The sequence below is a fragment of the Myxine glutinosa genome, chromosome 3 (assembly GCF_964187855.1).
Source record: "Myxine glutinosa chromosome 3, kmMyxGlut1.1, whole genome shotgun sequence".
NCBI lineage: Eukaryota > Metazoa > Chordata > Myxini > Myxiniformes > Myxinidae > Myxine > Myxine glutinosa.
Window position 1 is genome coordinate 166,812,748 of NC_136263.1, and position 18,031 is coordinate 166,830,778.

General features: G+C 44.3%; 1 protein-coding gene across 3 annotated transcripts in view; it reads right to left on the reverse strand.

Moving 5' to 3' along the window:
* LOC137423075 (adenylyl cyclase-associated protein 2) overlaps positions 1-18,031 on the reverse strand; it is a 343,934-nt gene that overhangs the window by 235,084 nt on the left and 90,819 nt on the right. For 2 of the 3 annotated variants that reach the window (XM_078774722.1, XM_078774723.1), the window contains one exon: positions 4,148-4,225. In XM_078774722.1, the coding sequence (XP_078630848.1) occupies positions 4,148-4,225 (78 nt within the window). Of the gene's footprint in view, positions 1-2,361; positions 2,492-4,147; positions 4,226-18,031 lie in introns of those variants that run through there. The other variant, XM_078774724.1, reaches the window with a different exon arrangement.

The following is an 18,031-nucleotide window of genomic DNA, read 5'->3' on the forward strand; positions in this document are numbered from 1 at the left end:
CTTACCTCTAAGCAAACACCGCACACACTAGCACTTCTAGATTTACACTACCTTCATTGTCTTTATCCCATCCCCTTCTCTTCCTTATCTGGATCAGGATCGGCACACATACATTCGACGGTGCCACAGTGATTTGAAGAGCCCCCACAATGCCCTCATCTGTACCTCTCCTCTTCTACTTCTCTCTAGTTCCCTCGGTATGGTCTGCTGCCACCCATGGACACATTGTATTACATTCACCAATCACAGCCAGGAAGCATCACTGTTGTAATTAAGCAGTCGGGAGATGTACAAATGATAATACCGAATACCCCGAACTTAGACCAATGCCGTGCTGATGTCAACTTAGACCAAATTAGACCAAATTAGACTGACGCCATGATGATAGCTTCACTTTTCATCTGCTTGGAAATATCTTTTGATTTTGCAATCTTGAACTGCGAGATGATCATCTGGGTTTGCTGTCATGACGTTATTGTGATGACATATATTATATAAGGCTCTCTCTAACCACTTACTCACTGACTCACTGATACAGATGTTTCGTAGCCTCTAGGTGGCGTAGAAAGCTGAAATTTTGCACACTGCTGCAACAATACCTGTTCGAAAATGTCTGTAAATGAAAATTATCCTGCTCACTGTGGGTCACTGGGTCAGTCTGCTCACTGTGGGCCAGTCTGCTCACTGCGGGTCAGTCTGCTCACTGTGGGCCAGTCTGCTCACTGTGGGTCAGTCTGCTCACTGTGGGCCAGTCTGCTCACTGTGGGTCAGTCTGCTCACTGTGGGCCAGTATGCTCACTGCGGGTCAGTCTGCTCACAGTGAGTCAGTCTGTTCATTGTGGGTCAGTCTGCTCACTGTGGGTCAGTCTGCTCACTATGGGTCAGTCTGTTCATTATGGGTCAGTCTGTTCATTATAGGTCAGTATGCTCACTGTGGGTCAGTCTGCTCACTGTGGGTCAATCTGTTCATTGTGTGTCAGTCTGCTCACTGTGGGTCAGTATGCTCACTGCGGGTCAGACTGTTCATTATGGGTTAGTCTGCTCACTGCGGGTCAGTCTGTTCATTGTGGGTTAATCTACTCACTGTGGGTCAATCTGCTCACTGTGGGCCAGTGTGCTCACTGCGGTTCCATCTGCTCACTGTGGGTCAGTCTGCTCACTGTGGCTCAGTCTGCTCACTGTGGCTCAGTCTGCTCACTGTGGGTCAGTCTGCTCACTGTGGCTCAGTTTGCTCACTGTTGCTAAGTCTGCTCACTGTTGCTAAGTCTGCTCACTGTGGCTCAGTCTGCTTACTGTGGGTCAGTCTGCTCACTGTGGGTCAGTATGCTCACTGTGGGTTATTCTGCTCACTGTGGCTCAGTCTGCTCACTGTGGGTCAGTCTGCTCACTGTGGCTCAGTTTGCTCACTGTTGCTAAGTCTGCTCACTGTGGCTCAGTCTGCTTACTGTGGGTCAGTCTGCTCACTGTGGGTCAGTATGCTCACTGTGGGTTATTCTGCTCACTGTGGGTCAGTCAGTTCATTGTGGGTCAGTCTGCTCACTGCCGGTCAGTCTTTTCATTGTGGGTTATTCTGTTCATTAAGTGTCTGTCTGCTCACTGCGGGCCAGTCTGCTCACTGTAGGTCAGTCTGTTCATTGTGGGTTAGCCTGTTCATTATGGGTCAGTGTGCTCACTGTGGGCCAGTCTGCTCACTGTGGGTCAGTCTGTTCATTGTGAGTCAGTCTGTTCATTATCGGTCAGTATGCTCACTGTGGGTCAGTCTGTTCATTGTGGGTCAGTATGCTCACTGTGGGTCAGTCTGCTCACTGTGGGTCAGTCTGTTCACTGTGGGTCAGTCTGTTCACTGTGGGTCAGGCTGCTCACTGTGGGTTAGTCTGCTCACTGTGGGTCAATCTGTTCACTGTGGGTCAGTATGCTCACTGTGGGTCAGTCTGCTCACTCAAAACAATGGAGCTGACACTGAAACTCTTTTCTAGGTAACGGTAACAACACCCTCTTCCAAATCTTGTTTTATAACTTTTTCCGTCATTACATTAAAATTAATGCAGCTGCCAACTTAAACAAAGAGTTCATTCTAATCACTAATTCTTGATTACTTGAGTTATTTAGGTGTTTGCACAATGTGAGCACAATGGGCTTTTAAAACAGTCGAAGGAGACCGGACGTTATACATTAATTAGGAAGGAAGCAATTACAAGTCATTTATATGTCCATGCCTCTGATGTATGATGTGCATAAGTATTGATATGTTTTCAATATTGTTAATTACTAAGTAATCATAGTAATGATAGCACACTTTTAATATGGCATATTTCCTTATATTGCATTTTGGCTTACATGTGCAGAGATAGCGCATGTTACCTGGATTTGATTCCTGGCCTGACGATAAACTCTCAAATTGCTTCTTCGCAGAGTGGGTGTTGCACCTCCTTGGATGGATGTTAAACTGTGTGTCTCATCTACCTGCATTAGTTGATGGATGTTAAAGATCCCACAACGTCTTTCCATGATGAGTAGGCGATTCATCGCTGGCACGCTGAACAAATTCCTGCTGAAAGCATCTTCAGCCGGATGTCAGGCTTGGTCCGCCGGTTCATGAAAGAGCTGGGCCAAAACTGTTCCCTGGCCGACCCCACAAGGAGGAGGGTATAACGGGCCATTAAATCAGTCGTAGTCACCATTACCTCTGCCAGCGAAGGTGGGTGGAGGTTGTGTCACCACTGTTTGTTACTTGGCATTTTTTTTTTTTTGCAAGTATGTTGATCACTCCGGTTTGTGTGTGTGTGTGTGTGTGTGTGTGTGTGTGTGTGTGTGTGTTTGTCTGTCCACTCACTTATACTTGCCTACAGGTTACAGTTTTTAACTGATCTTCACGAAACTTCACCAAATGGTAGAGTTCGTGGTCCGACAAATTCCTATATATTTTTGAGGTCAAAAGGTCAAAAGGTCAACATAGGCCAAAGGTCAACCACTTTTTTCCAAATTTCTAAAATCCTCAATTTTCATCCGATTAACTTGAAATTTGAATAGGATTTACATATCGGCTAACTGAATTCAACCACCAACTATTTTTGAGATCAGCATCGGTAAAAAGGTCAACATAGGCCAAAGGTCAACAACAATTTCAAATTTCTAAAATCCTCAATTTTCATATGATTGAGTTGGAATTTGAATGTGATTTTCATATCGGCGAACTGAATTCAACCACCAACAATTTTTGAGATCAGCTTAGGCCAAAAGGTCAACACAGGCCAAAGGTCAACCACTTTTTTCCGAATTTCTAAAATCCTCAATTTTCATCCGATTGACTTAAACTTTGAAGACGATTTCCATATCAGGTCACTGAATTCAACCACCAACTATTTTTGAGGTCAAAAGGATGCTCGACTGAGTGCCATTCCACTTTGTTCTGTTTTGCCAAGTGTCGCTCTATGAGTGATTTTTCATCTGTCTGTCTGTCTGTGAACAAGATATCTCAAAAAGATGTGGACGGATTCAGACGAGATTTGGCAGAGATGTAGCATATGTGTCAAGGACAAAATGATTAGATTTTGGAGAACATCCGGATTCGTATCCGGCTACTAGAATTTTCTAAGTGATTCTTCACCATTGGGAGATGGGGCCAAAAACGATACATAGCAGGATATCTCAAAAAGTTGTGGACGGATTTGGACGAAACTTGGTGGAGAGGTTGTGTGTGTGACAAGGAAGATTCGATTCGATTTTGGTGAAGATCTGAATAAGAATTCGGATATGAGGGTTATTAAAAATTTTAAGTGATTCTCACAATTGAGAGATCGGGCGAAAAGCGATATGTAACATGATATTTAAAAAAAGTTGTGGGCGAGTTATGACTAAACTTGGTGGACGAGTTGGTCAGGTGACAAGAACAAGCCGATTCGATTTTGGTTCAGGTCGGAATCCAGATCCGGCCTATCATTGGGATACACAACATAAACTGTTCAACGTGGTGGAGGTATGCGCTCTACCGAGTGCCGGTCTAGTTTTATCATGTGGAATGTGTGGTTACAGAATAATGTGTATTGACAGAATACAGTTTTACAGCTACTTTGACTGTGTGTACTCCATTTAAATAAATATCGACTCTATTAAAAGGCAGAATCAAAAAACTATTGAATCATCTCACCTCTGAGGGTATTTGGTAGTAGGAGGCCGTGAGAAGCAAAGCACGCTGGACTTTCCATGCACGCTGCACCATTTCAGCCTTGTTTCAGAGAAAGGGCATGGGATGTGCAGAACACAAAAAGGAATTGATATCAAATGAAAATCTGGAAAACGATAAATGATAAAATCTAATTTTATAAACGAAAACTGAATATAGTTTTAAAAGCATGGTTTGAAATATAAATAATAGGCACAACTTCCATGATCCCCTTTCACCCCTCAAACCGGCTTTGTGAGTGTTCCTGTTTGATTGAAAGCATATCTGACAATTACAGCACAAAGAGCCTTCTCAATTGCAGGGGTGACTGACAGCAAGAAGAGTGGTTGGGAGTCAACTAATTGACTTTGCAGTGCGACGAATGCATTAACCTTTTTAACCATTTATAAGCTGCCAACCATCTCGTACACCTTCTGTGGTGTCACTGACTTTGGCTCTTGGCGTCCTCCGCATTCCCAGCTGGCCTCTGGGGATGGGGCTACATGGCCTCAACTTAAAGCTTGGCTCAAAATCGTCCAGGTTGGAGGCATAGTAACACATTTATACCATATTAACACCCTCAACAAATCCTGGTGTAAAATATAAGTCAGGTTTCCGAACAGCGTGAGGCCCTGACGTTCACGTGTGAATGAGGATCGACGTAATCTTAACACCTGTGGAAGACACGGAATACACAGTTTACTTGCAGTTGCAATACCCACATGGTGCCCTCTCGACCCTTCCTATGCCATCTCCAGGCGCTGCATAACGTCATTGCCGGGCACCGAAGGGGGCTCGGCAGTGACGCACGCTGAAAGGGAGTACTCAGTATTCACTCTGGTTGTTGTACACCGCACCTTTCCTATGCCATCTCCAGGCGCTGCATAACGTCATTGCCGGGCACCGAAGGGGGCTTGGCAGTGACGCACGCTGAAAGGGAGTACTCAGTTTTCACTCTGGTTGTTTTCTTGCTTTCTTGTTTTCTTGTTTGTCCGGGCGATATCTCAGCCATCCTACGAACTAGAAGCTGAAATTTCGGCACAATAGTGAGCAAGTACTTTGTCAAAAACGGTATTTTTTGTTTTTTGATTAATCATTTAATTGATGAGTTATTTAATTATTAGCGATTAATTAAGTACTTATACATTTCCTTTCTCTTCTGACCATTATCTCAGGCACCTTTTGAGTTAGGAAGCTGATATTTGGATATGCCAATGACCAAGTGATTTGGCTGCAAATGCTATTTTTGACTTATTGATTAATCAATTAATCAATTAATCGATTAATTATTTAAATTTTGATTAATGACTAATTTTTTTTTTTTTTTTTTAGTTACAGATTCGGATGAAATGGTGGTGGTTTATGTGTTCTATTAGCGAATTGATAAAAAAAAAATTATGATTATTATTTATTTATTTTCATTATTAATTATTTATTTATTTTCTTTCTCATCTGGGTAATATCTCAGGCACCTTTTGAGCTAGGAAGCTGATATTTGGACACGACAATGACCAAGTGATTTGGCTGTAAAGGATATTTTTGATTTATTGATTAATCATTTAATCGATTAATTATTTATCGATTAATCAATTAATTATTTAATTTTTTATTATTGATTTATTTAATTAAATTTCTAAAAGATACATCTTCGGATGAAGCACTAGTGGTTTAGTTATGCTATGAGCCAATTGATTAAGAAAATATTTTGTGATAATCTTTTATTGATTTTAATTATACAATTAATCAATCAATTAGCGTACACCTCTCCTTCCCAATGCAGCCTCTATGAGCTGCACTGCGGTATTGCCGGGCGCCAGAGGTGCCCCGGCAATGCCACGCTGTAGGATATTTAATTATTTGGCATGGGGGCGGTGTACTTTGAATGTATCTTTACTTGTTTTTTGTTTTTTTTGGATACAAGATCGAGGCTCGTGTAGCAACTAACATCAATCACAAAAAAAAAACCGGACACAAAACATACAATAAAGGGAGTGGGAGACAAGATGGGGAGAGAGAGGGAAGCACACAAGTACAACAGCAGAGAACAGGAACAACGGAAGATCTGTGAGAGGGAGAGGTCTTGGGGGGAGGAGGCATGGGAAGATGGGGGGGTGGGGGGGGGGACTGATGTAATGGTTAGAGCACCCAATCTGAATCTGGGAGGTCTGTAATTCGAACCAGACCCCAGATAAGTGATAACAAAAACTTAAAATGGTACGTGCTGCTTCCTTTCCTGAAGGATAGAGAGCAGACAATTGCTCTGCTTTTTACTGTCTCTCCTGCAGTCCAGCTCTCTGAGCTCTCTGGTTCTCCAGGATACATTTGTTTGCAACAACCTCCTCTTGGTTAAACTCCCACAATAAAGCTTTCTGCACACCTCTACTCCTTTCCCCCGTTTGTGGAACCTCCTTGCTAAGAGGGTTCAATTGTACTGCTCCCTCCAAAAGTGCTCCACCACCTCTTACGTCATCCTCGATCATTTCTACCTCCATTAGCCATACCTAAGCAACCATCCTACCTACAGGTTATTGTGCTTCCTCCCTTACTTTTTTTTTTCTGTTTATTCAGATTTATTGGCAGCCTGGTGTTGGCTTAGCGGTTAGGGTGCCGGCTTGGGATCCCAGGATCCTGGGTTCGAATCCTGGTCGATCGCTGAATTAACACCAGGGGGGTTGACTCAGCCTGTCATCCTTCCAATGTCGGCAGAATTGAGTACCAGTTCACTGGTAATTCCCTGCGTGTCGCAAGAGGCAACCAACAGGGTTGGTGGCAGGAAGGGCATCCGGCTATAAAACATTGCTTCAAATAGGGGACCACAGTACCCAAAAAAGGCCAACCCCCACTCTGCGGGGAAAAATGGTCTCCAAAGGCGGCTCTTTTTTCTTTTTATTCACATTTATTGGCCCGTCCCCTGCACAGCAGATGCGGTTTTGCAATCACTTCTGTGGCTGCCTGTGTGTGTGTGTGCGTGTGTGTCTGTCTGCCCATTAACTTTTTATCATTTGAGTTTTGTCATCAAATTTTCACCAAAACTTTATTATGATAATACGGAGAAGACAAATTAATAAATTTTGTCAAAAGGTTAAAGATCAGTGCCACCTAAAATCATCAATTTTCATCTAATTTACCTGAAATTGAAAATTTACCATTTAAGTTTTATCATCAAATTTTCACCAAAACTTTATTATGATAATACGGAGAAGAGAAATTAATAATTTTGTCAAAAGGTCAAAGGTCAGTGTCACCTAATATCATCAATTTTCATCCAATTGACCTGAAATTGAAAATTTACCATTTCAGTTTTGTCATCAAATTTTCAACAAAGCTTTATTATGAGAACTAGCGTGACTCACCGCGCTCCGCGTGCCCCATCACACATCGTTTCAGAGGGATAGGCATCTTTGACCATTTTGGTGTCTTTTGGGTCTTCATGGTGTTTTGGGTCTTCAGGGCCATTTGGGTCTTTAGGGTCTTTTGGATCCACTGGGCCTTTAAGGGTATTTTGGGGCTTTGATGTGTTTTGGGTCTTCAGGGTCTTTTGGGTCTTTGGTGTCTTCAGAGGCTTTTGGGTCTGCGGGGCCTTCGGGGGATTTTTGGGTCTTCGGTGTCTAAGGGGAATTTTTGGGTCTTCGGGGTGTTTTGGGTCTTCGGGGTGTTTTTGGTCTTCGGGGTGTTTTGGGTCTTTGGGGTGTTTTGGGTCTTTGGGGTGTTTTGGGTCTTCGGGGTGTTTGGGTCTTCGGGGTGTTTCGGGTATTCGGGGTGTTTCGGATCTTTGGGGGGTTTTGGCTCTTTGGGGTGTTTCGGGGTGCTTCAGGGTGCTTTGGGTATTTGGGGTGCTTTGGGTCTTCGGGGTGCTTTGGGTGTTCGGGGTGTTTTGGGTCTTCGGGGTGTTTTTGGTCTTTGGGGCGTTTTGGGTCTTCGGGGTGTTTCGGGTATTTGGGGTGTTTCGGATCTTTGGGGGGTTTCAGGTCTTCGGGGTGTTTCGGGGTGCTTTGGGTATTCGGGGTGCTTTGGGTCTTCGGGGTGCTTTGGGTCTTCGGGGTGTTTTGGGTCTTCGGGGTGTTTTGGGTCTTCGGGGTGTTTTGGGTCTTCGGGGTGTTTTGGGTCTTCAGGGTACTTTGGGTATTTGGGGTGCTTTGGGTCTTCGGGGTGTTTTGGGTCTTCGGGATGTTTTGGGTCTTCGGGGTGTTTTGGGTCTTCGGGGTGTTTTTGTTCATCAGGGTGTTTTGGGTCTTCGGGGTGTTTTGGGTCATCGGGGTGTTTTGGGTCTTCGGGGTGTTTTTGTTCTTCGGGGTGTTTTGGGTCTTCGGGTGTTTTTGTTCTTCGGGGTGTTTCGGGTCTCCGGGGTGTTTTGGGTATTCGGGGTGTTTTGGGTATTCGGGGTGTTTTGGGTCTTGGGGTGTTTTTGGGTCTTCGGGGTGTTTTGGGTCTTCGGGGTGTTTTGGGTCTTCGGGGTGTTTTGGGTCTTCGGGGTGTTTTGGGTATTCGGGGTGTTTTCGGTCTTTGGGGTGTTTTGGGTTTTCAGGGTGTTTTGGGTCTTCGGGGTGTTTTGGGTCTTCGGGGTGTTTTGGGTCGTCGGGGTGTTTTGGGTCTTCGGGGTGTTTTGGGTCTTCGGGGTGTTTTGGGTCTTCGGGTGTTTTGGCTATTCGGGGTGTTTTGGGTCTTTGGGGTGTTTTGGGTCTTCGGGGTGTTTTGGGTCTTCGGGGTGTTTTGGGTCTTTGGGGTCTTTGGTTGTTTTAGGGGTCTTTTGGGTTTTTGGGTATTCAGGGTCTTTTGAGCCTCAGGGCCTTGAAGGGTATTTTGGGTCTTTGGGGGTCTTCAGGGTATGTTGGTCTTGGTGGTCTGAAGGGTCTTGGGGGAATTAAAGGGTCCTCAAAGGTCTGAGGGGTCTCAGCAGTCTTAACGCAATTAAGAGGACTAGGGCATGCCCGTACTGTATATATATCTAAAATTATATCCCCCCCCTCTATTTACATGAAATGGTTTGGTCCAAAGCGAACGGCTTGCGAGTACGGTGACAATCCCCCCCCTCTATTTACATGAAATGGTTTGGTCCAAAGCGAACGGCTTGCGAGTACGGTGACAATCCCCCCCCCCCCCTCTATTTACATGAAATGGTTTGGTCCAAAGCGAACGGCTTGCGGAGTTTGGTAAAGAAATCGCCATAGCGTGCACAAACGCGCAGGAAAGCGAAAGAATCGCAAATTAGTTTTAATTAGTTTTAAAACATAGTTTAACGCCAACATAGTTTGCCAACGTGAAATAAATGAATACGCTCTCAAATGTGCCGTCCGAGGCAGAGTCTGTTCGGCACGTTCGGCACACGTGATAGCTCGCTGCTCTCTGATTGGTTGAATCGTTTTTTGGACATAGCTCGGTAACTACTTGTCCGATTAATATGAAACCTTGAAAAGGCACATCCTCGGGTCCCCAGCAATATACCTGGCAAGTTTAAAGTATATCGGACCCGTGGTTGTCGAGAAACAGCGGTCACAGACAAACAAACACACAGAGATTACTGGAATTATAGATAGATTAATTAAGAGGGTGGTAATTTGATTTGAAGAAGAAGAAGACGTTTTCGTCGCATATAAACATGCATCCATGCTACATACATACATACATACATACATACATACATACATACATACATACATACATAGCGAACCATATACGTTTGCTCTGTCATAAGATATGGAGAAGGAAAAATTAATAATTTGTTCAAAAGGTCAAAGGTCAGCATCACATAAAATCATCAATTTTCATCCGATTGACCTGAAATTTTAAGAATTTGCATACTGAAGAATCGGGTCATTTAATTGGTTCACAAATCAAAAGCTAGAAGCTGATTATTTTTTTAGATCTAAAGTTCAAAGGTCAAGGCTGGATAAAACCAATAATCTTAATTTTGGACTTTAAAAAAAACTGTTTTCGATATTTTGGGGATACTGAAGAAGAAGAAGACGTCTGAATCCAAACCGACGCAGACGGGCTTTGCATTTTCAGATGCTTTCTTGTTTCCTTTGTGTCCAACTTTCTGAATTCTGGCAATACAACACAACAACAACAACATGCATTTTAAGGCCGTTTTCCCTGCCAGAGCGGGGGTTAGCCTATTAGCCATTCTGGCAATGCATTGGCCATTTTACCCTCTGTCCCCCATTCTTCCATGAGTCCTGATTTTGTAAACATAAAATTTTTTAAAAAAAGATTGAGCCCGATTTGAAAACAAAACAAACAAAATGGATATCTTGCTGAATGTGCTCATAAAAGGTATCATGTGCCGTTATTATGCTCATCATTTATTCCAGGTCCATATCCACTCTGATTAGGTTGTCAATCAGTGGAAATAATGGTTTATTGATCAACGTCATGCTTTTGTTTGTATCAAAAGGCATGTGGCAGGGCATGCATTTGATAGTTTTTTTTAAAAATTCTGCTTTATGAAAATTGATGAGTATATGTCTTACGAGACCATTTAAGTCGCACACAGTGTAATTGCGCAGGTAGTAAACCTGCAATCTGCAATCAGTACTTTTCTTGAATTCTGGCACATCCTCCACTTTTCAGATCTGAAAAGACTTTTCAGTAGAATATGACATGTTCTGGGTAAGTCGCTCGAGTGGTTCCAAGAGCCACTCTGACATTCTCATATTGTCGCTCATCTAGTTCTTCGCAAGGATTTCATTTTTTGTGGTTTAATGTTTCATATTTTTGATTTGTAAACGATAATGAAAAGTGCATTTGCTCAATGTTGTGGAAATGATACCTTCATGGCGAAGCAAACCATGCATGTGCAGATGTGAAAATCCAGTGGGTGCCATTTCACTGTGCCAAACGAGCTAACTTTTAGCGATACCATCACCACCCTCTCGAGCCATGATATTTTAACGGCCCGTCCCGTGTGTTTAACAACAATGACGTCATAAACAAAAATCACTGCAGAAAATCTCAGTCGAGCCTGAATCAAATTCGATCTGACACATCAACAATGCCTTTGTTGTCGTTCTCTTGTCTGATCAGTTGGTGTTCACACAATGCTGACAGCTCGCTCTCAATTTACGAGCATCGCATATTCCATTTGCACGACACACACTACTCACACGTTATCCGAGGAACCCATCACCATGTTGGATTTATTTGTAAATTTTTATGAATATAAACTTATACTACAACGCTTTTGAGTATTACTCTCTGTCTACTCGCTTAACGGTAGCAATTATTCCCACCGTAAGCAGACAGCACAGTGACAGGCAGCCATTGGTAAAGCTATCAATGGGGTTATAATCTGTATTTTAGGGGGATAAATTATTTAACTCGATTTAGTTAGTTGTAGTGTTCTACAACTACAAACTTATACTACAACGCTACAACTAGAAAAGCATTGTAGTTGTGGCGTTGTAGTATAAGTTTATATTCATAAAAATTTACAAATAAATCCAACATGGTGATGGGTTCCTCGGATAACGTGTGAGTAGTGTGTGTCATGCAGATGGAATATGCGATGCTCACAAAGTCTGGTGTTGGCTTAGCGGTTAGGGTGCCGGCTTGGGATCCCAGGATCCTGGGTTCGAATCCTGGTCGATCGCTGAATTAACACCAGGGGGGTTGACTCAGCCTGTCATCCTTCCAAGGTTGGCAAATTGAGTACCAGTTCACTGGTAATTCCCTGCGTGTCGCAAGAGGCGAATAACAGGGTTGGTGGCAGGAATGGCATCCGGCTGTAAAACATTGCTTCAAAAAAAGGGACCACAGTGCCCGAAAAAAGCCAACACCTGCCCTGTGTGGAAAAATGGCCTCTAAAAGTGGTTTTTAGCTGCGACGAGCAGCTCTATGATTGGACCGCGTTGTTGTTCTTGTTGTTGGGGTGCCTTTTTGAATAGCGCATGCGCATGCACTCGGACGTGCGTTGGTATGAGGTAAGAATATCGCGGACTAAAATCGCGATTTGTTTGAAGAAACCAGAATAAATTTAGCAACAAAGACAACATGAATGTTTTCATAGCCATCTCGTTTCACAGAACTTGGCACAAATTAGGTGTAATTATTGACTGTGCATACACTCGGACGGACTTCCCCTACCGACCAAGCCCGTTTCAAATTATCCCTCTGCCACCCAGAATTCACATTAATGAATTAACATTAACATTAACAGAAATAACATCACGTCCATACATTATATGTAATCAGTTGATGAAGCATGTTGCGTCGCAAAACAAAGGACAAGACCAGAACTGAAAGACAAAAAGACGCTAGTGCATGCGTATAATTTAATGACTGGTCGAATTTGGTAGCGCATATTGCAACGGATATCCTCATGATTCTACACGTCGCAGCTGGTGACCACACTGTGGTAATTTTTCTCTTGTTTTTTTTTGTTGATATAGGTAAGTACAGTGTCCTCTGCATCCTGGAATTTAGTGAGGCCTCATCTGGAATATTATGTTCGGTTTTAGTCACCATTTCTAAAGTCAGACATAGCTACCATCGAGCGGGTTCAGCATGCCCCCCCAATACTAGATTGATTCCTGTCTACCAGCACTGATCAGTATAGGGTCACTTGGGAGGGAGTTGTGAACATTTTTTTAATGTTGTGAAGACGTTTTAAGGAAGAGAAACGTTACATTCAGTGAAGATTCAATTTTGGGATAGTGAGAAGATGGGATAGGGAAATGAGGAACTGAGCACCGAGATTAGAGTTTGAATTTTTTTTTCCTGATGTTGTTGTTGTTGGTTGTTGGGTTTTCCCGAGTGAAGGAGAGATATGTGATTTGTATTTTTGAGGGAGGGTGGGAGATGGATTGAACCTGATTCGAAGTAAGAATACCTGGGATAAAAAGAGAGAAAACGAGGCAAACAACGGAGGGGAAGCACACTCGACTATCACCAGTAGGCCCAACTTATCTCGGCCCAACTATCAGGGACGCCTCTTCACGGTAGTTATACTCCCCCCTCTCCCCAACGCAAGTCGGGGTCTAAATCTTCCTCATTCTTCCCTGCTGCCCGGATTCGTCAGGGCAGTGTGGTCATATGGTCTGATTTCCCTCTTGCCTCTCTCTCTCTCTCTCCCTCTCTTTCTCTCTCAAAACTGTCATGGCCCTGACTTTGTGAAGGCGGGGATACACCATCCTGGATGTGGGGGATATCTGGGTCACCCCCTGGGCGATCGATCGGCTGTCCCCGTGCTGCGGGCTTCTTCGAGAGAACTACCTGGGGCTACACAACAACAACAAAAACAACAGCAACGTAACTTTGGAGATGAAATAAACGATTCATCACAGCAGGTTACCATTTGGGACAAAAAATTGACAAAAAACATGGAACAGCAAAACAAGAATAAAAACCAGAACGCCACTCGGTAGAGTGCATACCCTCACCAGGCTGAACAGTTTAAGTTTAAGTTGGCGTCAGGAAGGGCATCCGGCCATAAAAACATTGCCTCAAACAGGGAACCATGATTGTCCTTGGGCCCGCAAGGCTAAGCCCCGCTCTAGCGGGGAAAATGGCCTTAAAACGATCGAATGATGGATTCATTCATCCCACTGATAGGCCAGATCTGTATCCTGACCTGAACCAAAATCTAATTGACTTGTTCTTGTCACCTAACCAACTCATCCACCAAGTTTATTCATAGCTCGTCCATAACTTTTTAGATAGTTTTAGCCATATCACTCAATGGTAAAGAATCACTTAACAATGAAACAAAAAAATACTCGTATCCAGATCTGGATTCGGATCGTCACCACAATCAAATAGATTCGTCCTTGTTTCATACCCAACCTTTCCACCGAGTTTCTCCTGAATCCGTCCATACATTTTTGAGATATCGTGTGACTTTTTCTTTCTGTCTTCTACCGACTCCTCTCCGGCCTTGCTCCCCCAGCTCTCTCTGTGCTCAGTCCCCCAAATATTCCTACAGGTCGCACAAGATCTGCCAGCAACCCTCTTATCGTTAAACTGCCAAAATCTAGGCTCTCTGCTCACCTTCACTCTTTCATTCCCCTTTTCTCCAGCCTCTGGAACAAACTCCCCCACTCCCTTCAATCCCACTCCTCCCTCCAGGTCTTTAAAACAGCTGTTCACCACCATCTCTTATCTTCCCCTATCCAAAACCTTGATCTTTTCTACCCCCACTAATTCACCCCAGATACACTTTTTCGAAATTCCAACTTCTTTCCTGGAAGTCCTTGCAGTGTCCATATGTTTTATACCTTTGCCACCGCCCCCCAAGCCCCCTCCCTCCCACAGTTCTCTCGATGTCCCTGCTCTCAAATGTTGTGTTTGTGTCCGACCCCCTCTCTCCCCATCTTGTCTACCGCTCCCCTTATTTTGTGTTTTATGTGTCGGTTTGTGTCGGTTTGACTTTTTGTGATTAATGTTAGCTCTTTCACGAGCCTCGATCTTGTATACAAAATAAAAATAAAAATAAAAATGTTATTGTTAGCCCGATCACTCAATTTGAAGAATCACTGAAAAAATATTCTCTAATCTGGATTTGAATTTCCCCCAATATTGAATCAATTCGTCCTTGTCAAACACACAACCTGTCCACCAGGTTTTGCCAGAACCTGTCCACAACTATTTGAGATATGGTGCTATATATCGTTTTTGTCCCATCTCTCAATGGTGAAGCCTGGTGTTGGGCTAGCGGCTAGGGTGCCAGCTTAGGATAAAAAGAAACCAAGGATCCTGGGTTCGAATCCCGGCCGATCGCTGAATTAACGCCAGGGGGGTTGACTCAGCCTGTCATCCTTCCGAGGTCGGCTAATTGAGTACCAGTTCACTGGTAATTCCCTGTGTGTCGTAAAAAGGCGACAAACAGGGTTGGCGGCAGGAAGGGCATCCGGCCATAAAACATTGCTTCAAAAAGGGGACCAAAAAAAACAACAACAACCACGGTCCCCGAAAAAGGCCAACCCCCGCTTTGCGGGGAAAAATGGCCTCTAAACGGTGGGTTTTTTTTCTCAATGGTGAAGAATCACTTCAAAAATTCTCAGATCCAAATCTGAATCTGGATCTTCAGCAAAATTTAAGCATTTCTTCCTTGTCACGTACACAACCTCTCCACCAACTTTTGTGCGAATCCGTCCAAAACATTTTGAGATATCCTGTTCACAAACAGCCAGACAAATTGGGTGAAAACATAACCTCCATCCACCTTCGGTGGCAGAGGTAATACAACAGTAAAACACAATGTAACTGGTCTGGGGGACTTCGCTGAGATGAAATGGTAGGCGTGAGAGTCGATCAGTCGACCACGTGCACCGCACCTCAAACTGGAAGTCAATAGTTTCAAATGTCCAGTCCCAACCCAATGTGTGTGTCTAATATTCCTCATTCCTACAAGCTCTTATTTGATGTATTATTCCTCAATTTTATGTCTAAATGTACCCTTTTCGTGCTGCAGTAGGACATAAACCCTGAGTTTAAGCAGGAAAAGAGGTCTCAGGCAGGCCCGAGTAAGAAGGGACCACAACTTAAGTGGGTAAAGCTTTCTGCCTCCTCTCGGCTTATCCCACATCTCTCAGTTTGCCCATCGTCCCACTCCTTAAGTTTCCTCTAATCCCACCCCCTCCCATACTTTCCCTCATCCTGCCCCCCTTCCATCTTCCCTCTCATCCTGCCGTCTCCCATTCTACCCTCGACCCACCGCCTCCCATGATCCCTCCTCCATTCCACCCACTCCCATCTCCCACACCACCCCACCCCCTTTCATCTCCCCCCTCCCATCCCACCTCCTCCCATTCCTCCCAACTCAACCCCCCCTCCCACCCCCCCGTCCTACCCTTTCTCATCTTTACCTCCAGGCAGCACCCTCCGAGCCTCCCTCCTGTCTGTCCCGGACCCTCCCGACACATCCTACCCTGTTCCTCACTGTGTAGAACTCAAACATCTGAGACTTCAACTCCAACCTGACATCCAGTATCTCTTAATTCAGGCTGCTGCTGATGGCCCAGATATCATCTGTTTAACAGAATCCTTACTCCCACAGGACGTCCCTGAATGCTTTGTGTCTTTCCCCGGTTATTGTCTCCTCCGATTTCATCGGCCTGGTGGCAGAGATGCTCTTTACATCAATAACTCAATTTATCACTGTCCTTCAACTGATCTTACACCTCACAACCCCAGGAGTAACTTTGGCTGCGACTTTCCCTCTGCACCCACCTCTTGTTTGTCTGTGTGTTGCACTGTCTTCCAAACTGTGACGACTGTATCAACACCTCTTTCTCAGACAACATGTGTCCAACTTTTAACCACTCCTCCCAACTCTTTCTTCTGATATGTGGTGATTTCAATAGTCACCATGCAAATTGGCTGAATGTTGGTACCTCTCTTACCAGCCATGCAGTTCAGCAAAGGGCTTCTGTGACTCCATGGGACTGCCTCAATCTGTGAACTTTCCAACCTGGATGTCTCCCAATGGCAAATCCTCCCTTCTGGACTTGGTCATGGTAAACCTCCACGCAAATGTCTCCTGTTCATCTCCTGCTCATCCCCATTTGGTTCATCTGATCATGTGCTTGTGAAAGCCAACATCTCTCTGGCTATTTTCAGAGAACTGCCTCAATGCTGGTGAGTACCCATCTTTCCCTGTCGTGCCCCACTGCTCCTAGACTCTGTTTCTTTTGCACCTGAAAAGGTGGACAAGTATCTGTCAAAAATCGAGTCCGACTCTGCAACTGGACAGGACGGCATCAACACACATGTCCTAAAAACTTGCTCTGCTGCTCTTACACTTCCTCTCTCTGCCTTTTTCACCATATAATTTGTGCTGTCATCTTCCATCTGCTTGGGAATTAGCAAACATCACTGCATTACATAAAAGGTGCAAAAACTGATCCCCTCAACTACAGACCTCCCTTCACCCCCTCAACTACAGCTTACTTCCAATCATCAGCAAGAGCATGGAATCCAACATCACAGTTGATATGAAATCCTTCCTTTTCTCCAACAACCTCATCTCAGATCAGCAATTTGATTTCAGACCAGGTCACTCCACCTTGGACACGCTGATTCTACTCACCCAACAATGGATGGAGGCCCTCAATGTCAGACATGAGATCAGGGCTGTCTCTATGGACATATCTCGTGCTGTCAATACAGTCTGACATCCTGCCTAACTCTCCAGACTCTCCACCTCTGGCATCCAAGGCCAACTCCACAAACGCCTTACTGACTTTTTCTATATTCATAGACAACGTGTCTCTCTCAACGGAATCCTTTCACGTCCTTTCCCTGTCAAGGGAGGAGTGTTCTGGGCCCAGTCCTATTCCTGATCTTCATTAATGATCTCTTTGACTCTCTGGAAAATCCTCTTCATATATTTGCTGATGACTCCACCCTCTGCCATGACACATATATCATCCTTCAGACAGGCAGGCTGCAGCATTGTCCCTCTCTTCAGACCTTGTCAAAATCACGAGCTGGTCAAATGCTTGTAATATGTTTTTCAATCGTGAAAAATCTCATACTCTCTCTTTCTCTCTTTCTCTCTCACCAAAAAGGTCCTTCTGGCAATACTTTGTTCCCCCAACTACTTTCCTTTCTTGAAGAGGTTCAGTCACTCAAACTCCTGTATCTCACTATCAGCCACGATCTCTCGTGAGCATCCACATTTCAAAGTTTGCTTCCCAAGCCAGTCGCCAATGGGCATTCTCCATCATTCACAGTCCTTCCTTGGCGCACCTAAGCATGGTGATGGCTTAACGGTTAGGGTGGCTGGCTTGGGATCGTAGGGTCCTGAGTTTGTTACCCTTTTCCGTAAGGCCAACACTAGGCTTCACAATTGTGCAAGATCAACCCCCAAATAATCAAACTATTTGAGAAAGCAATGGGTCTTAAGAATACCACATTGATATTCCAGCACTT